This window comes from Epinephelus moara, chromosome 9 (assembly GCF_006386435.1).
Source record: "Epinephelus moara isolate mb chromosome 9, YSFRI_EMoa_1.0, whole genome shotgun sequence".
Classification (NCBI taxonomy): Eukaryota; Metazoa; Chordata; class Actinopteri; order Perciformes; family Serranidae; genus Epinephelus; species Epinephelus moara.
The window spans coordinates 9,078,188-9,102,545 of NC_065514.1; the positions used below are offsets into that span (position 1 = coordinate 9,078,188).

The 24,358-nt window shown below is 41.9% G+C and overlaps 1 protein-coding gene across 2 annotated transcripts in view; it reads left to right on the plus strand.

The window, feature by feature from the left end:
- rxraa (retinoid X receptor, alpha a) overlaps positions 1-24,358 on the plus strand; it is a 124,167-nt gene that overhangs the window by 73,093 nt on the left and 26,716 nt on the right. For both annotated transcript variants that reach the window (XM_050053169.1, XM_050053170.1), the window contains exons 4-5: positions 19,711-19,861; positions 21,848-22,027. In XM_050053169.1, the coding sequence (XP_049909126.1) occupies positions 19,711-19,861; positions 21,848-22,027 (331 nt within the window). The remainder of the gene's footprint in view (positions 1-19,710; positions 19,862-21,847; positions 22,028-24,358) is intronic.

Below are 24,358 nucleotides of genomic sequence, written 5' to 3' on the forward strand. Positions count from 1 at the left end.
CCAATTCTCCCGTATTTCTCCCAATTTATGAAAAATTGTCACGCCCCCCCCCCCCCCTTTTCGCTACCACAACCTGTTCCTGGCACTGTACAGCGTGGACGAAGCTTTACAACTCACAGTGCACTGTTCACTACCTGTTGGCGCTTCTTCCTCTCCTCCTCCTTCTCCGACCCTGGAGAGTCTGAGAGGGGCACCCTTTGGGCCTGCATGAGTCAGGCTCGGCTGCCAGTGGACACCTCGTCACGCACATAAGTCTGACAGGATGCTCTAGTGAGGGTTTTAGGGGTGCCTTTGGGGTTGGGGGAGACTCGGCTTGCGCTATGGGGTACCCAGCTGTCTTCCAGAGACTATGAGCTTCCGATTCTGCCTCATTTAGGCATTTAGACCTAGGGGTGTGTGGCTTAGGGAGGACAGCCAGCTGTGGGTCTCTGGCGCAGGCCAAGCCTACAGCCTATGGCATCCCTCCTTCCTCCTGATACTTTTCTGGAGTACCAGGGTCACGAACCAAAAAGTAGACCAAATTCAATGTATTGCAGTGTAGTTAATATTTCAAAGTCACCAGGATCCATTGAACAAAGTTATTGAAACTCAGACATTTCAGGGGTAGGACCCCCAGACCCCACACCGAGGTTTCAAAATCTTTTTGAGGTCTTAAGAATGGCAAATATCTAGTCACTTACGGTAACAACGTGCAGGGGTACCATCTACAAAATTTGTTCCTCCAGTACTTTGAAAACTTTGAGAGTTGTTGATTTCTGATTTGTTTGGGTTTCTAGTAAGTAAACATGTTCCCTGAATTACCCTAAATCCTGCAAAGAAGTTTAATTAAGACGCCTGATATGTACCCGTGTTACAACAAAGAGATTTAGCGGTGCTTGTAAGCTTTTTTATAATGTTTCTCCCTGTTTCCACTTCCTATGCTAAGCTAAGCTAGCCATCTCCTCACTGTAGCCTCATATCAAACAGACAGACACGAGAGCCAATTGATCATCTCATTTATCCCCTTGCCCAGAAAGTGAATGAGCAAATCGTTGAACTATTCCTTTTAATAAACAAGTAAGTCTTAGAAGTCTCAGTGGATTTAGGGCCGAGCTACAGTCAGACACCAGAAAGTTTGATGTTCAGTAGCCTTCGCCACGGTGTCATGAGGTTTCTCTGTGTATTCACAAAGAAACACAGTTGCCCTGTAAACTAACCAACCGGTTGACTATCATGTCTTACAAACTGTATTCACATGTCTCAGAAGTGCAAATTACAGTCGCTTACAGTTGCAGGCACACACACCCACACGCATATAATTTCCCAAAGCCAGGCCCCAGCAGACAGAGGCCCTGCTTTGACCCCATGCCACAGTTAATCAAGGCCTATTCAACAGGGATTCCACAGTACTTTGCTCTGTCACTCTGTCTTCCATATCTGAGGCATATTTGTCACTCTCCCCCACCATATTTTGCTTTCTTCTCTCGCCCTTCATTCTTCTTCTTCTCCGGCTGTCCTCTTTCCGCTCTTTTTTTTCCGCCCTTTTTGTTTTCTTACGCCTTGTCTCTTTCACACCATCTCTATTTCCTGTCTCTTCCCCTCTGTCTCCGTCGTTTTTTTTTGTTCCATCAATAAGCCTTGGTTTCTTTGGTATTAAAAACACACACACACACGCACACACACAATTAAGACATCAAAGCTTGCAGTGGCCCAGTTTCCGTCTCGAGCCATATCTAAAATTGAAATTGTTTCCCCCCAAAATGCAGTGGCTGCCCTTTTTTGTGTTTGTGAATAATTGTGTTTAAGTGTGTCGGCAATGTGATGCTATTTGGGATGGGCTCTCTTTCGCTATTGTTGGGCTTATCGTCAAAGTGTCCCACATGTAATGGAGTTAAGGGTGGATTAGGGGCACTTTCAGAAAGCGGCCAGAATCTTTCATTGCTCGAAAGCCCTCTCCCCACCACAGCCACCACCACCCCTCTCCTTCTGATTCCTCTACACTTTTTAATTCCAACACTTTCATCTGTGCTGCTGTTTCTGTCCCGGAGCGCCATACTTTGTATGCAGGTTGGGTGTTTAGGTAGCAAACGTTACAGTTGATTGTTTGTCTCAGTCTGTCTCATTGGGATGAACAGGAGCTTAAGTGATCCTTTACTTTCTGAGTATACATATTTACGTCTTTAAAAGTTATTGCTATCATGAAAAGTATCACATATTGTAGACAGGCTTTTTTACTAGCTGATCATTACTGCCTATTGGCCAATCCTGCTGTATAAAGAGCAGATAACAGCTGCTTCTGTCACTGGTGACAGTTTTAATACTGTATATACAGTAATTGCAGCTGTATTGACTTGTGTTACGGGTCATGTCTGGTTTCTAGTCGTTAACAATTTGAATTTGGTTAAACAGCTGGCACATGGGTAAATGGCGCCATAAAAATGACCATCGCCACCACATTTTCCTCTTTGAGTTGTCGAATATAGACACCTGGATGTGACTAAGAATGGCAGCATATGTGAACCCGAAATTAGGGCTGGGCATCGAAAAACGAAACTAGTTCTGATGTGATGCCTAAATTTAAGTATCATGAAACAATATCTTCCTTTTAAAAACACACGTTTTTCTGCATGACACTTTCTTCATCGAGCAGCTATAGGATGGATTAGTTTCGGTCAGGGTGGATGATAGAGTCCCACCCTCTTCGTTAAGGCTCTCCACCCGTTTCAAGATGCCAGCGTGTGTTTACCAGTGTTGTGCACGTTCACACTTCACAAGAACAAGCCTAAAGTTCAGGTCAAACAGATTTAAATCTAGTGGCTCACGTTCATGGTTCACAATTAGAATTTTGTATTTTTGAAGTTCATAGTCCAAAAAATTAACTAGTGTAAGTTAATTTCCATTTTTTTAGACTAAAATAAAATCTCTGGATCATTATTCACCCGCAGATATTTCCCAAGTCTGTTTGGATGCTTCAACTTAATGTGTCTTTTCGAATTCTTTGCTGGCATGATTTTTTTTCTCATTACAGTCAATTCTGACTGGTTCATAAAACTTCAGCAGTTCCGGTAACTGCATTGTCTGAATTGCCAGTTGCACTAGCCATGCAGCTGTTGAAATTTCTGCTCCCTCATCAAATAGTGTTTTCCTCCTGTTTGTGCGTAATGCCCCCCCTCCATGGTTACGTGAAGGAAAATGGTTGGTTTAGGTTTAACACAATAAGCAAACAGCCTTCAACACAAAAATGGCATGCCGGGTGCATGTTCATGGACAACACTGGTGGGGAAGCAGAACCTCCCTTATCCTAGTCTCTATATACAGACTCTACATTCAGTGAATGTAGAGTCCGTAGGCAAACCCCAGAGATCTTGCCTCTGGAAGAAGAGCGGAAGAGCCCTGGTTTCCGGTTGTAGGTTCCGGTTGTAGGCTGTTTGTAGTCCGTGTGATATTGACCAATCACGTTTGAGCTGGCTGCAGTTGCTGCCAGGTTAAACGGTCCGTGTGGTGAACTAAGGAGGCGGAACATAATTGGCGTCACTGCAAACTCTGAAACCATCGCAATGGTTCAGCATATTTACTTATATGTAAACGGAAGTTGGAAACGGAAATTCGCCTCCTCCGCCCAAATCAAACCAGAATGCCAAAAAATTGGGGGTCTGCCCCCAGAGGCTGTATCGCTGTTTGCCGGAAGTCAGACGCTGAATACAGCCGATGGGTTCCGAGAATGTCCTTATCCTGACTCCACATTGACCTTAAACCTCAATAGTTTTTCTGCAATAATTGAATTGTGTCTACCGCAACAAGTATTGCAAATACTGAGAGTTGGCATTATTTGGTCAGAATTTGAGTTTTGTCTCCTTAATCTACTGTCCTTTTTTTTAGATGCTTTTGTTTTGGTGCTTGTGTTTAACGAACATTAGAAACTGATACCATGGATAAGTTTGGCTGACTTTGTTGTATCTGCACTTAACTTAATTTAAATTATACACCAGCCTCCACTAAAAGGTACCCACAGGAGTTCTGTTTATTTACAAATAGGTTAACACTTATACTGTACCTGTGTACAGCTGTTTTATAGTGTGTTATTATAAAATAATTCTTAAATGTTCATATTCTGCCTATAAATGCTAATAAGGGAATCTGAAGAAAGTAAAAATGATGAAAAAAAAAGATTTTATCACTCAAAGTAAGGCATTAAAAAAAGTATTGTTTATTCCACCATAACTCCAGTGTCGTATTAGCGCCAGTGTAGAAACGTTTCAAATGGTACCCAGCCCTAAATCTGACAGGTACTCATGTTTGAGGATTTGAGCTGTTAACCGTGAACATTTGCATAACTGAGACTGCAGAAGCTGCCAACTGTTGCTCAGTGAGGGTGGGGGAATGGTGGTTTGATGCAAACAGCGCGGCTCAGAGGTTAAAGACGGTGTCAGGGCCCCGTGGTTGTGAGGCGCGGCACTTGTGATGAGACGTGATTTGAGTCAGACGGCGTATGCCACTTGCTCTTAACACTCGGCTGACTTGCTGTTTTCATGAGCAGTTGACTGGAACGGGGTCACAGCTCAGCCTCCTCCATACTTAACCACCCAGAGGCCAGTACAAGGCCCCCGCCTTTGTTAACCACACACACACACACACGCCTAAACACATAGGCATGGACACACACACACAAACTCATTATGCACCTATGACCACACACATTTTGCATTTTAATGTGTATTATTCTTAAAGAACTCACTGCACATGTACAGTATGTTATATAAGAAAGACGTCAGAGAAAAAAAAAATCAGTTTAAAACTGGCAACCACTATAGCTGTACCTTATTTTTCGGTTTTCTGTTTTTATGCCTTCGCGCCAGCGATAGCCGTAGCCAGAGGCATCATGTTTTGGGATTGTCTGTCCACCCCTCTGTCCATCTGTTCGTCTGTCCCATTCTTGTGAAAGTGTTTCAAGAACATCTTGAGGGAATCTCTTCAAATTTGGCACAAGTGTCCCCTTGGATTCAACGATGAATTAACTACTAGATTATGGTGGCTGTAGATCAAAGATCAAGGTCACAATGACCTTGTGTGTCTCATTCTTTTGAACGCAGTATCTCAAGAACACTTTGAGGGAACTTTTCCAAATTTGTTGCAAAAGTACACTTGGAATTAGAGATGAACTGATAACATTTTGTTGGTCAAAGGTCAAGGTCAATGTGACCTTGCATCCATCTCATTCTGTTTGAACGTGATATCTCATGAATGCCTTGAGGGAAATTCAGATTTGACACAAACATCCACTTGGACTGAAAAAATAAACTGACCAGAATTTGGTAGTCGTATGTCAAAGGTCATGTACAGTGTGACCTCACAAAACATGTTTTTGGCTGTAAGTCAAGAATTCATACGCTAATTCTGACAAACTTCACACAGATGTCTAATAAGATATAATGATGACATTTTATATCCAAAAGGTCAAAGGTCAGCTTCACTGTGACATCATAATATTCTGCATGAAACACACACAGGAACAGAAGGGGAGACATTTGAGCAGATACTGAAATGGTGACACTAATCTTGGGTGCTCACCTTGAAACTCTGCTGATTGTATCAGTCTGTGCTGCCGTGGGAAAGATGTGTGTGAAGCATCCATGTTTTCACAGCCGTGGATGTAAACTGTAAGAGAAACTAGACCGGTGCATGGAGGCATAGAACTGGGGGGCATTTTTTTTTCTAGTTTTTTACTGTCTTTTTAAGCCTCTCATCACAGGAAGACCTTGGTTACCGTAAATTGCAATCATCAGTGTCTTCTTTTAGCAGAAACCCAACTTTTCAATGCATGGGAATATAAAATCCAGGTGGAAATCTCATTAAATTGCTCTGGTTCTCATTAAAACCTGTGGGATTTCCAATGAAAACTGGTACAAACTGAAAACAATGAGCCTTAACTATCCCCTACTTCAAAGACGTAAATGACAACATGATGAAAGCAGAGGACGAGATGAACAAAACTCCCATTCTTACTGGAATCTTACATCCTCCGACAGCCAAACCACATGTAAAGAGAGAGACGGTCCTTTATCATCAGCCAATTCTTACATCTCAAACAACAATACTTCCCCTTGAGCTCTGTCCTAAACATCCAGACGCACTGACATGCTGTGGTTGCATACTTCTTATATTGTTGCATCTATTCTGTGCATCCTGGCCATATACTGTACATATTGTTGATCATCAGAAGAAACATCTGCATTGTTCTGTAGTGGCCCACACATGCAGTCGGCAAACAGATTTTGACACAAAGACGTCGCCTCCAACGCAAAATGGATACTTTGTCTTTCGTTAGGTGGTTTTGCCATTATTAGGTTTGTCATCTCTCTTCTTTTCTGGAGCTGTTTGATGGGAGATATGGCGAGACATCTCCCCTGGTATCTGGTCAAGGGGTGGAGCCACGCCACAGCAATGCCCAATAGGATCGGACCCATCAGTGGTTGTGTCTGTAGGCTTGAACTCACTGTCGATACAGACCATCTTTGGATCACAGACACCACAATTCTCCAAGCAGCTGGTAGAGATTATACGCAGGGTTGGAGCACATTTTACACTTCCAATGACAATGGAGAGAGTGTTGTTTTTTGTGGGAAAAAAGCGGTTCTTTATCTTCGGACCGCTGCCGACTCCCTCAGTCTGTGCCCCTCTGGCTTCTGCGCTCTCCCACTGAAACCTTCCTGAGAATCCTAAACCAACAACAGGCCTCCAGTGCCTCTCAATACGCCTTAGAAATCCATATAAAGCTTGAGTGTTTCTTGAGTGGAACACAGAAGAAACAGTAATGCAAAAAAGGTGTAAATGTTTTACAGGAGATGGAACACGCGCTTAATAAGTTATAAATGAGCGGCGGTGGTGATGTCATGCGCCGGGTTTGGGTACGTTGTATTTAGGCGAGGGTCGCTAGGAGACAGGAGCACAACACACTCAAGAGAAAGAAAGAAAGGGAGAGAGGGAGAGTAGTGGACCTCAGCCCTCTTCCTGTGTGGGAGTAATAAAGGTCCATTCCGCTGCTCTGGACTTTGATGGACCTCGCTGTAGTCGCTCTGCATGACATCATGGTTGCAGGGCTCTAATGGCTGCACAAAGGGGCTGTGTGTAGGGTCCCAGGAGAACAGTTAAGGCTCTCTAACGTCAATCAACCCTCAAATGGATGGGGGAGAAGAATTTTTTTTGCCAAAGCTGTCTCCAGGTAGCAATTACATGCAGTTTTAGAGGCCGCTTTTTTACCCCAGCAATGGTAGTTCAAGGAAATGTAACTAATGTGTAGAATTAATGTAGTTATGTTTCACTAGACGTTTAGTACACAGTTCTTTAGTTTCTTGTAGAGAAAATCTTTCAAGTCTTAAAGACGAGCCTGTGTTTCAAAATGTGAATGTAATGTAGGTAAGAAGTTTCCCATTTCCCATGTTCATTTCCTGTTGTTGCTATTAATGCAAATGTCCTGCATCTGTTTCATATTTAGTGTTCAAGACGTTCTGGCGGCAAATTACCTTCCCTTCCCTGAAATGCTTTTATTCTGGAACATATGTGGGAGGTGTTGTTTTGTTAAAGAAGCTGATGATCATAAAGGCACAGGAAGTGCAGGAAGGGAATAAGAACCTAACTATATTTTCATGAAACAGTAAAACTCGTCACAACTGTGTGGTAACTTTTGGAATTTGTTCAGCAGAAATGCAACAGGTACTTTCCAATGGAATTTATTTTGCAACTTGTTATTTAGTCTAACAGATCATAGAACATCATTTGCAATCTGTGTGTTCTGACTTGTGTGGGGCCACACAGGAGACGAGCCATTTAGGAGGTGGCAGCTATAAGGGATAGAAACTGTAACATTAGGTTTAAGTTTCAGAGAGCAGCCCCCTAATGCCGGCTATATAATGTTGCAGTTTAAATGCCTCTGGGGCACACATTTATTTTAAAGCTTCAAATAATCCCTATAGGGCTTTAATTGCATCTGGTGGTGTGATCTTACTGCAACTAGACACTGGCTGTGGACACACATGTGTGGTGAGGCATGTCTGTGAAGTGTAATGACACTAATTATATGACTAATTCTACTTTTTATATACCTGCAAAAGCTGTGCATGGAAAGTTGTTATGGACATAGTTTTATGTCACCTAGGGGTGGGATCATATATGATTGTATCGCAGATTGTGATGAAAAAAACACTCACAATAGGTTGATAGTGGTGGATTTTAGGGCTTTCCCGAATACTAGTTTTAGGGTATCGAAGCTTCATTGAGAAATATTTACGATTAATTGAGCTTTGAAGCTTTTTATTAACAATTAGCCATCTTGTTAGCATGCAGGTTGCAGTAACATTAGCCATAATAGCTAGAAAAAACAATACATTGCAAGATGGCTGAGCTGTTAATTACAGTATTAAGGTGATTTGCCAAGTTCGTTGTAGATTGGCGACACACAAGTTTCCTTCGGCATATCTGGTACTCGATGCTTGGGGGTCATGTCGTCAAACTGTCCCATTTTCAGTAGCGATATACTGCTGATGATAGATGTTAGGTAAGAGCGAGTCAGAGTCACAAACTATCAGTTTAAATATCTTTGTCTTAGAATAACTTAAAATAATTAACGCTGGCAACAATCAAAGCTTCAAAGCATTCGGAACAATGGTAGTAGTGAATTTCGCGATTGTGATAATCCTAAATATCATGTACAACACTGACGGCTGACGCTGCTCTGGTGTGAGTATTTTTGCTCTGTAGAGAAACCTCCTGGTGCTCATGTGGAATTTTGAAGATAATTACAAGCATGGCCGTTCTTGGCTTTCAATGTCCGATAGTCCACCAGTAACATTTTCATCACGTCTTGTCTCCTCAACAAAAACGAAACATAGCCTAGATTTTGTCTTAGTTAGCTCGTCATCTTGCTGTTTTCGTCATGGAAAAAAGGTAGATGATGAAACATTGTCGTCATAGTTTTTGTCAACGAAATTGACACTGCTCACCTTTTCCATCCATGTAACATGAAAACAGATTAGTAACATCAAGTTAAAGATAACGATCAAACCACATTCTGCCAGACTTGGTGTTAATCAGCCCCCACTTCTTGTGTGAAGAGCGAATCAGTTACATTAATCAATAAACTACCAGGTTAGTTGTTGTGGAAAATAGCGGAGAATCAGTACCTCTCTGACGTGCTAATGAACAAGTAAAAACAGTCTTTTAAAAGCTAGTGGATTTATCAGTCCATTATCTGCTGGATGGTGGACAATGGAAAAACCAGTGAATGACCTGCAGGATGTAATCAATCTACATTTAAATGACTGCTGGATTGTGTGCTATTTGGCAAAAGAAATACCACTCAGTTAAGTTCCACGTCGCATACTAGAGGACACTAGTGTGATAAATGGCTTGATGATAATGGACACACCAAAGGATGAATCAAGCGATGGCTCTCATTTTGGCACTGAGAATGCTTCTTGATCCATCACTGAGTGTTATGGAAGACAATCAACAGTCTTTTCAATGACTTGCTGGAGGACATACCAGTGGACAGTGGGAACGCTAGTGGAATATACTCACAGGTTGATTTACAGTACAGTTGGAAAATGGAAATACTAATCGCTTTTTTGACAAAGGAAAGTGATGGTCGGGTTAATTGCTGGAGAACTTACTAATGGACAATGGAAGCACGTCGATTAATCACTGAATAACCGACAGATGACACACATGAGCATGATCACATTCATATACAGACTTATTGGACATTTTTTTTAATCTGTGTTTTAAACTTATGAACCTGATCATCCCACATGGCAGTGTTCTACACAGTCAAATAAAATCTGGAAGTTTTCATAACCATTGTAACTGCACACAAACTACATTTTTGAAAGTACTTATCAAACTTTTCACCCAGTCATTGAGTTTGATTGGGTTGGTGGGCATTATTTGCACTTCTTATTTGGAGGCTGCATGGCTGTTAGAAATTGATACGCATATCTGTAAAATCAATCAGCTAATATTGTGGCTTCTTTGCTGATTAAAGTGGCAAAATGTATTATGTGGCTGACAAAAACAGGGCTAAAGGGAAAGTTTCTGTCAAATGGTTTATTGGATTAATGTAACACTTCATCATCACATGGCTGTGGTATTTGGTTGATTTGGTCAGGGTGAAGGGGAAAAAATTTTAGATTGTTGCTTTTTAGTTTTGATCCAGTTTGTGTTCACGCTGGCTCTTATAAACAAACCAAAAGCTGTAAATATGAAGTTGTATAGATGGAGAGGTGACTCTAGGGCTGCCCCCTAATAGTCGACCAAGCATTAGTCGACCAGAAAGGTCATTAGTCTGCAAGATTTCATTGGTCGCAGGAAAAAAAAAAACCCCAATGAAACTCTATTAGGAGCTTTGCCTCGTCAAAATAAATCAAACCCTATATGACTGGACCATGTGGGGATTTAATTTGAAAGGACAGACACAGGAAGAGGCCACGCTCAGCAGTCAGACAGGAGTCACAATACTTGCGGTTATTCCACAGGCTAGTTAATAACATGTCGGGCAGGAAATCCAAAGTGTGGGATCATTTTGAGAAGGTGAAGGACGAACCCAAGGTGATATGTAAACTCATCTTCATTGGTCGACTACAAACATGACGTATCATCTGAAACATGGAAGTAGCTACATGCCCATTAGCCCACAGCGTCATTAACAGGCGGCTCGCTCAGTGTGTGACGTGCACTTGTAGATAAAATATAGGCCTATATTAATGAAGGTTCATTAGTACGGTTTTGTATTTCTCTGTAATGTAGCACAGTGTTAACAATGTTACTGATACTATTCTTTCTCACACCTTCAACTCAAACCATTGTGTTGTCGTATCGTAAACCTGCAGGCAGCTAGTCGACTAATGGCCCTAAATGATGACTATTGGTCAACTAGGAAAATTTTAGACAGGAGCAACCTTAATGAAATAAGATTACTATTAAACTCTGCTGAAATGACATATCTGTTATCATTAAATCCTGCCATTGGTCTGTTTTGCTGTCATACCACTTGGAATCTGATCAAACCATCTTTTTTTGTTCTTTTAGTTAGTCAACATCTGAGTTTGATTGACAATTTTCACACCATCCCAAATGCATCAGAGTTTGTTTAAACCAGTCCAAACAGTTTAGGTGCGAAAGTACCCCGAAAAGTGTGATTTATTTCTGAAAAGAGCAAAGGAACAAGAGAGAGAAGGTTGTCACAACTCAAACACTATAAAGAATTTATAAAGCGAGGAGGAGATAAATAAGACAGAAATGTTGAAGAAGACCAGTGTGGAGGAGAGGAGAGTGACTCCAGGGTTATAGGAGCTGCTGTGTCAGTGGTAGGCAGTGCAGTGCCCACAGGAGCAGCACTGTTTCCTTTAAAAACAGCCCTTATGCTCATCCACCCACACACAAAGCCAGAAGGACACAGTTACACACACGCATGCCTATAAAACACACACACATGCATGCAAACACACACACACCTGACGCAAAAAGTAAAAATACACATACAGTACGCATGCTGCACACCCAACCCCTATGTGCACACACTCCCACAGACGCCAAAAACACTTAGACAAACGCACGCGCGCATACAGCCAAGCTAAGGTGAGACAGCGGCTGAAAGTCACTCTGTGTATTCCCACTCCGCTGCTGTAAGGCTCGCTGCCTTTCATGCCACTGATAGTCTTAATATCCTTTTTTTCACTGCAACAAAAGTTTCTGTCAAAACACACGCCTGCCCTCATAAGCGCCAGCAGTGCTTGCAATGATTCATTTTATCTGTTGTGGCACAGCATGGGGTGAGTGTTGGAAACCTCCGAGCTGTCGAGAATAATGTCTGCTTCTGCTGAATGGCATCCAGCGGGAGAAGAGAAAGTGTTTTATTAGAGCTGAGTGACAATAATCATGGAGCTGTTTTACAATAAGGCAGACCTCGTGTTGGCACTGAAGACTTTATTAATGGTTAATAAGTAATCGTATTCACTTAGAGATCATTAACAAGCCATTAAAATGCATGAATTTGGGTTGCCAGGTTGTGTTTATTGATGTTTATTAATGTCCTTGAGGAGGTATACCCAACATAGATTTTGTGTGTTTACAAGAAAACTCCGTAGGGCACCTTTTAAGTCACATGTTGGCACGTGAAATTTGTCTTTCCTTCCTGTTTCCATATCCAGAGTGTGACTTCACATTTGCAGATGATCCCTAAGTTCACCTGCAAATAACTGACCTGCACCCTGAACCATTCTGTGTATTGTGTGTGCTGACATCCACGTGTCCACTGATTAGTCCTTGTTTGCGAACTGTATGCGTTCAAACAGGTGTCTTTCAAACTCGTAACAGCGCTGTAATTGATCCCAAAGGGTGTCTTACTGTGAATATACCCCGGGGGCTGCAGAAGAGCCAACCCATTAAACACACCACTGTGCGGAAACTCGATCCCCATCTCTGCCGATACGTGTCCAGATAAGACTCACACACTCGCACTGTGGCGATGAGAAGAAAGTTGTTACCCATTCCTGCCATATTTGCACTGGGCGGCTTAGATAAGTTTGCTTTTAGAAGGAAGTGACTGTCACAAGGTGTCAGAGGTGAAAGGTGACACGGGGTTATCATGAGTTTACATCATGACCTGATCCCTGTCCTCACCTCTCAGGAGGCAGCTGGTTAGGTGTCAACACGAGATTTGTATCCTGTCCACTCACACCTCCGTGCTCTTTGGACATTCTTTCCCACCTTGGAGCAAAAGTGAGTTAAAGTTACAGAAACGAATCGTGGTTTAGGAAGTGATATTGGGGAATGAAATGTAGCCTATAACTGTAAAGTAGAGTGTTCTATTCCTGGCCGTGTTGTGCCACTGCAGAGTGGAAAAGCTTTATGAAGGAATTCTGTAAGGGTGTTTTGAAAGAATACTGTGAAGATAACTTTCTCCGTGTTAAAAAAAGGTGCCCTTGAACTGGAAAGCAACTGAAGCTCCACATGAGGGTTGTGCATTGAGGAGTGGTGCGCTAGGATTTGATGTCTCCTTTTGAAGTGTCTTTATGAGCAAAGTCTGTGCTCTGACTCTCTGAATCAAGCTAAGCCCGTCTTAAGCACAGGCCTCCACCGTCTCCGCTCTTCTTTCCTTTTCTCCTCTGTTCACTCGAGGGACGACTCCTTTCTTTCAGTTTCACCACCATGTGTGTTGTCATAGCATACTAATAGTTTAAAGGACTTGCTCTGCTGCCGGGATTGTTCTTTCTAATAAAAAGAATTAGGCTTGAGTAAGACACCTAAGCCAAGCTGACTCACAGCATTGATTGTGTAAGTTTTGGGTGCGATTATTTCTCATTTTCCTTGTGTTTTGGTTTGTTATTTGCTGGTTTCAGCTTCAAATCAAAACATTTTCAGCTTTCCGCTCCTTTATGTTAATGCTAATTAAATAGGTTTGGGTTTTAAACTGTGCCTCAGAGCATATGATGGGCATCTTTTGAGTCTTTCTGAATTAAGAGATTAATTGAAATATACTTGGTAGATTCATCTGCAGGGCCAATGTAGCATATTTGGCAAGCTTTCCCTGGCGCCCCCCTCCTCCCCAAAAAAAGTATTAATATCTTCTATAATTATTGTATTTTCAAAATGAAAGACTGCATAGATGTAAGTGTGCGGAAATCTTTCCTACCCCATTTACTATATTTATTACTATCAAGAACAATAGCTATTGAAAATAAACACAAATAAACAACTTGCTTAACAAACAATAATGATTTAATTTTTTTTTTTTTTTTTTTTTTGTACCGCATGCCTGACGACTTTTGCCTCTTCCGTGTGTCTTCTTAAATGCTCTTTACATACGCTCAACTCCACCACACCCATTATTGTTATTGTTTAAGCATTCTCTGGCTGTGATGATCACATACTGGTGAACACATTAGGGTGCCCAAACTGGAGGCTGTACAGAGCATTACATTTTTTGGATAATTGAATCATTTTTCTCTTATGTTTTAATTTAATTTAATTTAATTTAATTTTATTTAATTTAATTTTATTTTATTTTATTTTATTTTATTTTTATTTTTTTATTTATTTTATTTTAAATTGTTTATTTATTGTATGGACAATAATCATTAGTTGCAGCCCAAGCTTCCAGAAAATATAGTTTATTGTACTGAGTTATTATGAAACCAAAACACCATTCTTTAATCTCTCCAGGCGCAAAGTTGAAATTTGCGCATAATAATTAATACTATTTTAAGTTTTAAACATGACTACCTTGATGCAGTGCCTCGTTTGGAGGCTTAGATCCACATTTTTCATAGGATTTACAATATAATATTATATATTATTGTACTGTATGTTGCTTTGAAACCTAAGAAAAACAGCGCTTCTTTCATACATTATTTATAGGAATATTTAAATATATACATATACATAACTCACTCTTAACATTAGATCCATGCATTCAGTAATCAGTGCAGCAACTCACCATGTCTGAAAACTTTCAGCTACACCTTCAGCTCCTTACTGCTAACACCCCTTAATTCATACCCTTTTACATGTTTGAACATCGCAGCATTACGCTGAAACCAGCGGGTGGCACAGGACATATAATCACATATATCAATTCTGTGCAGAATCTGACACCCACAAGCAGACAGAGACCCCCACTGTACTGGATTTACCAATCGAATGTCCTCCACAACATGTTACATAATACCTGCAGCACATGAAATAGTGTTATTCAGCTGGAGCATTTCAAGCGCTCGTGTTGTACATTGTACTGCAGGGAATCTTATGTCCTACATTTCCAGTCCTTGCCCCTCATTTGTTTCTCACCCGCAGCCTGTAAAAGTTTGAAGCCAAGCCTTCTGCGCCTCAAAAAAAAAAAAAGAGAAAGAGAGGATTGATTGTCAAGGGGTTTCCCAAGACGATACGGCTGTACACACAGCTGGCATACCTCCCTGTGAAGGGTCACATGTATATGTTGTCGGGGAGGGTGCATGTATTCTATTTCCAGAACCAGTTCTGAGCTGCTTTAATCCCCCCGCCTTGCCTCCATTGCCATGGGCAGAAGAGAAAGAAAGGCCCCCCCAGCCTGCCCACCCCACTGTTGGGAGCAATGTTTCTGAGATTGAGTTGCAGGTTCCCTGAAAATAGATTGTGAGTGGAAGAGTCTTTTCTGTCAGGCAGACAGAGGATTTGATAGAGACGATATCAGCAAAGGAGACAGCTCTGTTAGCGCTGCACTGCAGGGGAAAAGACTAGACTCAGGCGTTTAACTGAGGTAAGACCTCATGTTATGTGTGTGTTTGTGTGTGTGTGAGTGTGTATGTGGGTTCAGAGATGTGTGTGTGTGTGTGTGTGCGCACACATGCCGCCAAAGCTGGCTCTAAACAAATGATGCAGCTGTTTTGTTGCCTTCGTGTCTTGGAGACGCTCTCAAAAATCATCTTATGCAAGACATTTGCCAACATATAGTTTTATTAACAACAGTTTCGTCTGCACCAGTGTGTCTGCAGTTCATAATATAAATACTGCAATTTATTTAGGACACATTTTTCTATCATCTCAGTATAAATAAGTGGCCATGTGGGTGACAGTCTGCAAATGATTACCTTTTTTTCTCTTGGTATGAAAGTTAAATAATGTATGAAATACCACATGGTAACCTCTGCATAATAACCTAAAATAATGTTGTTTTTTTCTTGAAGCTTAAAGAGGACCTATGCTGCTCATCTTCAGGTTCAGACATGTATTTTGGGTTTCTACTAGAACATGTTTCTATGCTTTAATGTTCAAAAAACACTTTATTTTCCTCATGCTGTCTGAACCAGAACACCTAGCCATCCTCTGTCTGAGGTGCTATGTTTGAGCGCCTGTCTCTTTAAAGCCGCTCTGCAGCTCTGCGCCTCTTCACCGTGAACGCAGCAGTGTAATGACTGTAATGGAGAAAAGTGGCACTTCATACCGGGAAAATTAACAAATGAAAGCTTCTAAACCAAAGTCTTTACAACTGGACATGTTCCAGCAGGAGTATGATCTGAAAACTGGGAGAAATTAAAAACATCTGCAACTGAGATTACATGTTTCCCTGACGTTAGCATGTAGCTACATGTAGCAATGCATATGCAGCCGAGGAATGACTATAACAGAGTTTAATGGCACTTTCTACCTTGAAGGATCACAAATAGAAGTTTCTAAATCAAAGTCTTCACAACCGGACATGTTCCAGCAGGAATAAGTCCCGAAATCAGGGAGAAATAACAACATCTGCAACCAAGATTACATGCTTTCTTTGATTAGCATGTAGCTACATGTAGCAGCGTACTTGCAGCTATCATATGACTGTAACAGAGTATAGCCGTACTTTCTACCAGCACTGATCACCAATTACAGCTTTGAAACCAGTCTTCACAACTATACATGTACCAGCAAGAATATGTACTGAAATCAGTGAGAAATAAACAACATTTCCAACCAAGACTTTGTTTTCCTGATGTTAGCATGTAGCTACATGTAGCAGTGCGCATGCAGCCAGGGAATGACTATAACAGAGTTTAATGGCACTTTCTACCTTGAAGAATCACCAATAGAAGCTTCTAAACCAAAATCTTCACAACCGGACATGTTCCAGCAGGAATATGTTCTGAAATCAGAGAGAAATAACAACATCTGCAACCAAGCTGACTTGCTTTCTTGGATAAGCATGCAGCTACATGTAGCAGCGTACTTGCAGCTGGTGTATGGCTGTAACTTGTTCCAGCAGGAATATGTATTATGTACTGAAATCAGTGAGAAATAAACAACATTTCAAACCAAGACTATGTTTTCCTGACGTTAGCATGTAACTACATGTAGCAGTGTACATGCAGCCGAGGAATGACTATAACAGAGTTTAATGGCACTTTCTACCTTGAGGAATCACAAATAGAAGCTTCTTAACCAAAATCTTCACAACTGTACATGTTCCAGTAGAAACATGTACTGAAATCAGGGGGAATAAACAACATCTGCGAACAAGATTGCATGTTTTTTTAGATTAGCATCCAGCTACATGTAGCAGTGTACTTACAGCCATCATGACTGTAACTGAGAATAGCAGCACTTTCTACCAGGACAAATCACCAATTAAAGCTTCTAAACTAGTCCTCACAACCAGACATGTTCCAGCAGTACATGTACTGAAATCAGGGAGAAATAAACAACATCTCCAGCCAAGATTACATGTTTTCCTGACATTAGCAAGTAGCTACGAATAGCAGTGTACATAATGTAAACATTTGCATTAGCATGCCTGGACCATATAAAGAAATTCGTAATGAGCTGAGCTGGCTTGTAGCCAAAGTACAAAAAACATTGAAAACAGATTATTCAGAACCATCTGAAGCCTGAGGTTTTTGCTCACAGGGATTATTTCTACATGTTTATCTCATTATTTAAAACTTTGGCCATGTTTGATACAAGCATCCAACACTGTAACATTATACATCACAGAAAGTAAGGAAAAGCTTAATTGATCTCATGTAAGCTGTGTGTGTGTGTGTGTGTGTGTGTGTGTGTGTGTGTGTGTGTGTGTGTTGCATTCAGTTCAGTGTGTATTTGTGTAAACAGAGTGTGAAGAGCAGGCCAGGGGTGTGTGTCAGGGTGTGAATTGAACATTTTCATGTGGCAGAGGGCTTTAACCTTTTCAACCCACTGAAACCCACCAGTGGATCCATCATTCAAATGCAGCCAAACATCCAAACCCACAGAAGCTTTATATTGGAAATTCTAGTCAGTTTCTCAAGTCAAGTTCCCATGACACCACATATGCCATGCTGAATTATGTGGAAAGTGTATAAAATGATGCAGAAGACATCTAGAATTTTCTATTTGATGTGACGGAAAAGCACCATGGTTTGGAATATTTCACTCAGTGTAAGCACTGTATATTGTAGCTTCAAGCAAGAACGTATATGGCTTTGCTGACATTTTTCTAACTTTGAAGCTATTTAAGAAGAATCAGACATCAGAGTGTAAGGTGAAATGAGATGCCAGGAGCCACAGCAGCTCCGTGTGCACGAGCCTATATGTGAATTCATGTAGTGTATCTGTGTCTATGTGCATGCAGACTTCTGTTATGGTGAACCTGTGCGTATATGCATACAAATGATTTTCTGTGTGTGTGTGTGTGTGTGTGTGTGTGTCAATGCAGCTGCTTCATCTTTATGGCATCACAATAGATGTTAAAGGTTAATATTCTCAGAGATTCGTACATCTCACCTGTGCACGTGTTCGCTGTTATAGTGTTCAGTGTGTTAAAGAGAAGTGGCATACACCAAGGGTTGGCCTGTGTAAACCGTGATAAATCTTCAAAGATATTTAATACATTTACTCTATGTCGAGTTTTGGAGCCACATCATCAACATCCATAAGCACACGGTGTCTGTTTGGTTTATATACTGTGTGTTTGTGAAAGACATGTATACATCGCTGTGTTTTTCCAGTTCGTAGCTAATGTTCTCTGTCAGATCTCTGTAAACACAGCTGAGGACATCAAACTATCTTAGACCATCGTGTTCGTTTCATCACCATAAAAACGAAACGGTTCTTCTGTCCTGACCGATCCCTGCAGACATAGACGGGGTATCTTTTCTAAATTTAGAGCCAAGACACGTTTGTGTGATCACACGTCTCATATGTGGTAACATAATGAAAACACGTTTGGCTATATGAGCCCGTGTGGCTGCTCTGCCAGCTCTGCTCTGTCTCTCACTCCTCTGCTGCAGGCGTGTTTGTCAGAGATCCACTTATCTGAATATATTCCCTTTTATTTCCCCCTTTCTTCCCCCAGTGTAATGTCATTTTCGTGTTAGCCTAGTCAAGCAGACTGGTGCTTTTACTTTTCGGATTCTTTCAGGAGATGGTGCTAATGGTTAGCTGCGCAGCTCCTGTTCCATCGAGTACATTTAGTGTTTTAGGATAATTTATATCCTGCCCGCCAACATTTATCTCCTCTTGAAACAGCGTGGTGCTAGTTATAATAATTAGCCTCCCCTTGCTCTCCACTTTTAGCACGAGGCGAAGAGAGGTCACTGTGAGATGATTTTTTTTTTTTTTTTTTTTTTTTCCTTTTCCCCAGAGAGGGAGGGAGGCAGCAATTGAAGTTAGACTTAAGGCTGCAGTTGCACTGCTGCTAAAACAAATGCTGTCTCTTTATTCCGCTGTACTTTTAAATTTTGCAGTGGAGTTATGCTAGCGCTGAACATTCGGGAGCCAGCGGGGCTTGTTGAGAGCATGAATAAAAGAGTTCCTGGGGTGGAGTGGTGCAGGATCCTGCTGCGCCAGATTTAGATCTGAAACAGAGGGGGGGAACAGCGGGGGGAGGAGAGAGACAGACGGAGCAATGAAAGAGGGCAAAAGAGCTGCTGCTGGGACTGCTGACCATCTGTATTGAGTATCAGAAGTCATAATATCCTTCTCACTTTCTGTAGTTAGCAAATTGCTCATGACAATCTTCCTGACATAACTCCCTTCAGATTTATTTTCTCTGTTTGTATATGTAATCAAAACTTCTTTGTTTCCTTAGCAGGCCTGGCCCTTATTCAATAGATCATCAGCTAGCTATGCCGCACCAGCTAAAGTATTCACAGGCCTGTGTAATGGGGTGTGTGACGTTGCTGGTTTTGAGTTCAGGAGGGCTGCCTTGTAACCTGTCCGTATGTGTGTTTGGGTGTGTTGATGTTCCAGCTGAACTCTCCGATGAACTCAGTCAGCAGCACGGAGGACATCAAGCCCCCGCTGGGTCTTAACGGTGTGATGAAGGTGCCCGCCCAGCCCTCGGGCACGGTCCTGTCGCTCACCAAACACATCTGCGCCATCTGTGGTGATCGCTCCTCAGGTGAGTGACATCAGACTCGCACAGGATATTGCATGATAAGAAATCATGGAATTTAAATATTTAAAATAAAATGATGTGACTACTTGTGAGAAAATCATGAGTTAAAAGTGCAGTGCCTTCAGGATGATTCAGCCTGCTTTCCCTTTTTCTACTGTCTGTGGTGTCATGGCTTACTTTTTTTTTTTTTTTTTTTTTTGAGTCATCTGTGCAGAATGAAACATTGTCAAACTACTTATAAATTATAAAGATCAAATGGACGGAGATGACTGTTTAAAAGTGCACATGAGTCAAAGCCTAACCAGGAATTTCAGGGAGTGTTATGTATAATTAAGGGAAGAATTGTGGGGAAAGGTATAAAAATAATGTCTCCACAGCTGGGAATACACAGGACTCCATTATTGCCGAATGAAAAGAAAGTGGGACTACCCAGCGTCTTACTAAAGTTGGTGTTCCGACCACACTAAGAAACCTCCAAAGATGAACTCTGGTCAGAGAACAGCCCCACGGACCGCTCTGGCAGCACTACACACTGCAGCTTCTTGCAGCGGGAGATCTTCCTGGAAGGATAACAGTCAGTTGGAATCCTTCAGAAATCTGGGCTAAACGGCGAAGAAGCCAGAACGAAGCCACTCCTGAGAAAATGCATATGAGGGCAGCAGCATAAAGGCACATAAAAGAAACTGACGTCATGAGGCAAAAGACCGTACGGTCTGATGAAACCAAACCTCAATACAGCTTCAACTGAAATAGAGAAGCTCTGTGTCGGAGGGAAACCAGGCACAGCCCATCACTCATGGGAAAGATTTTCAGCCCCGGGATGAAGCAGGATATCTAATTCACTGGACAGTTTCAGTGTCATCCTGCGTCATCGGTGCTGCACGGACCCAAGGGGGGAATCAAAACAACGTTTAATAGCAAGTCATGCTTCATTTAAATGTGCTCTGAGGCTTTATTAATCTTCTCCGGTGGTCTGACCAGCAAGCATCTAACAAAGAAACCCTGGTGAATGCAAATGGACTTCACCCATCATATATCACATCTATAAGACCTGTCAGGAACAGGGGAAAGAGACGATTCTTCCTGTACTGAGACACGAAGTGAGAACAGTACCGTCATGCCAATCAATGAGGCCCCCTGCAGCTTACCTTCAGCAGGCCCCCTCATTTGTTCCTCAGCTACCTAAGCATAACCCCCACACACAGTCAGTCTACTTTCATAGGTCTCTGAGCATAATTACTGTTTTGCTAACCCAGAAGCTGGTTCCTATATGCTGTTTATGTGGCTGCATGTTATTTCAGACTCTAAAGGTTTTCATTCTCAGGTCTCTTGAAAAACCTTCTTATTAAAGTTGCAGACAAGTTACTATTTATAACAAGGACAAACTGAGGGCGACTAATGTGCCTGTTGATATCTAGGTGGTATCTAGGTCCTTCATAATGTTTAAAAGTAGGTGTGTTTCTCCTCCGAGCAGAAATGTGGGCTTTTCTTTTGGGCATGCACCTCTAGGCCACTCTTGTAAACTCGGGCAAGATGCTGTGTGTCTGAACATGCAGTATACATGTCCAAAGAACGCTCCTGAAACCCAAATATCTGCAGCATATCCCAGGTTTTAATTGGAAAATGCTGAATTCGGAATAAGGCCTAAATCGGATGGAATATGCTGTTTACTTGACCATATCAAATTTGGAAACATATTCGGAGTATCCATCCATCCATCCATCCATCCATCCATCCATCCATCCATCCATTTTCGTCTGCTTATCCGGGGCTGGGTTGCAGGGGCAGCCAGCAAAGCACCCCAGACGTCCCTCTCCCCAGCAGCGCTTTCCATCTTCTCCTTGGGGACCCCAAGGCGTATACGACATGGAATATTAGTATGCATGTAAACGTAGTCACTGAGACAAAAAAGAAAATATGATTTAGGAAATATTTTATTTAATATGTACGCATCAGACGAACCATCTCTGCATCTCTGTCTCTCCTCAGGTAAACACTATGGGGTATACAGCTGTGAGGGCTGCAAAGGTTTTTTCAAAAGGACGGTGCGCAAAGACCTGACCTACACCTGTCGCGACAACAAGGACTGTGTCATTGATAAGCGCCAGAGGAACCGCTGCCAGTACTGCCGCTACCAGAAGTGTTTAGCCATGGGCATGAAGAGAGAAGGTACAGCACATACCGTAGAGGATAAAGTCCCACTTACCCATTCCCTCACATCTCAACTAATCCACATAGACACACATGGAGACAACACAGATAAGAGCACTATTTTAGGAAATGAAAGAGCAGCGTAGTGCACATGCCTTTACAGTAAAATAAAATTCAATTTAGTTTGACTTTTAGGGAACATGGTTACACATGCAGAGTTGCAAAGGGCGAAATAGAGCTCCTGAGAAGTGACGTCAAGGTTAGAAGATGTCCCATTTTTCCGTCTTCCCATCAGTAAAGCAGCTTGTTTCCCATCCTGCCCCGATCCAATTTTACAGAAGCACTTGCTGCTGTAATTCTGCTCTGCGACACCATGCTGTGCATTGCAGCCATAGGCTCTACTGTATTTAAAAATGTTCTGCTTCAAGCACTACTTTGGGGGGGGGGGGGATAATGCATTCAGCTGTTGCAGCCGCAGGAGCGCGGTACCGCTGGATGTGGAAACAGAGTGAGGGTTTGTGAGAACAGGCAGTCCTCGGGGAGTTCACTGATGTAGACTGGAGAAATAAAAACATACCAACGTAGCTGTGTGAACCTCTGCTCCATCTGCATGCTCTGCATGTCACCGTTTGTGCCCTTGTGCTTCTGATTATTTGTATAAACTTGGAAGTTGTCGGGACAGCCTACCTAGTTATTGTGAACCACCCTGTTTTCACAAACACAAATATTTTTTTGTTTTTAAGATACCCAATGTGCAGAATGTAATCAAAGTACTCAAATTGGATAATGCCTTGTAATTGCACGGCACGGTGAAAGCCTGTACCGCATTCCTCAAATTAGAGGCTACTGATGGAGTGCACATACTTCTCCTGCCTGCTTTAAGTGGATACAGGGATTTAATCAGTCCCATGGTGAAGCCACATATACAGAACATGTTGTTGTGGAGGACAGACCATTCATCAGGCTTTCACTTTAAAATCATATCTGTACTGTCCATGTTAATGTGGTTAAAGAAACTATAACTGAAACCATAAACATACAAAGACTTTATGTAAACCCTGCATGTGTCGGAGCATCTACTCTGGCAACCACAGCCTTAAAATTAACAAAGAACACAATAGTTTTTGTACAGACGATACTACTGACAACAAACATCACATGTTCAGGAATCTACACCAACGCGCCATTTATAGTTGTAAGAGTCAGACAACATATCATCCTGATGTGGACAGGAAGGGCTTAGTCTCGCCATTAAAGGATTTATTCAAGGTGCAACAATCAAACATTCCTGCAAACTTAAATTACTCCTCCTCATATGCACAAACCCTGTCCTCCCTCAGTGGAGACTGGGGATTATAGAATCATCCACTGTGACATTTAAATGGTTAAGGTTTGAATACCATGAATGTCATTCTGAAGTCCGCCTCAGCTACAAGTCCGACTAAATATAGCTTCCAGAAGCTCACACACTGCTGTTTAACTTTCATTTGCTGCTCACAGGTAGAGTGAGTAGAGGAAAAAGAGGCGGATCAACAAAATAAAATGCTCTTAGATGTGATGTTCCTGCAGTAGTTGGCAAGGGAACAACAGTGGAGGCCAGCTGATGAAGACTTTCTGATGGAGTGACCTAAAATTTCTGCAGTTTAGTTAGGTTGTCCTCGCTGTTATAAATTTTCCTGAAATATTAATTAAATTAAATGGGAAACATTGCACAGTTGAATCCACTCTTGACTGGAGTTGTTCAGTACATGTGCGAATTCATCTTTAAAGGGACAGTTCACCCCCAAATCAAAAAATGCACATTTCTCCTCTTAACTGTAGTGCCATTTATCGGTGTAGATGGGTCTGGTGTGAGTTGCAGAGTGTTGGAGATACCAGCCGTAAAGATGTCTGCCTTCTCTCCAATATAATGGAATTGGATGGCACTCGGCTTGTGGTGCTCGAAGTGCCCAAAAAATACATTTGAAAAACCTAACAGCAGTGTCTCTTTCTTAAAATCATGACCTGGTTACTCAGATAATCCACAGACCTAGGTATGAGCAGTTTCGTGTAGGCACGAGTTTCTTTATAACAGACTACACCCACCAACCGTATCACCATGCAGAAGGTAGCGTGTATCAACTGCTGGCTTAGGGCCGTAATACACTTGCCACTTGAACGAAAGTACGTGTACACAATGCACCGTGTCTGTGTATATACTTGCTGCAGCACTACGCAGCCAAAACGTGGCGGTCTCCACTTGGGGCAGACAACAGAAATATAACCCGGAAATCGGGTAGTGCATGCCGGTAAACAAACATGGATGCCCTTGATTGTGACGGGGTGGAAACATCAGAGAGATGCGGGTAG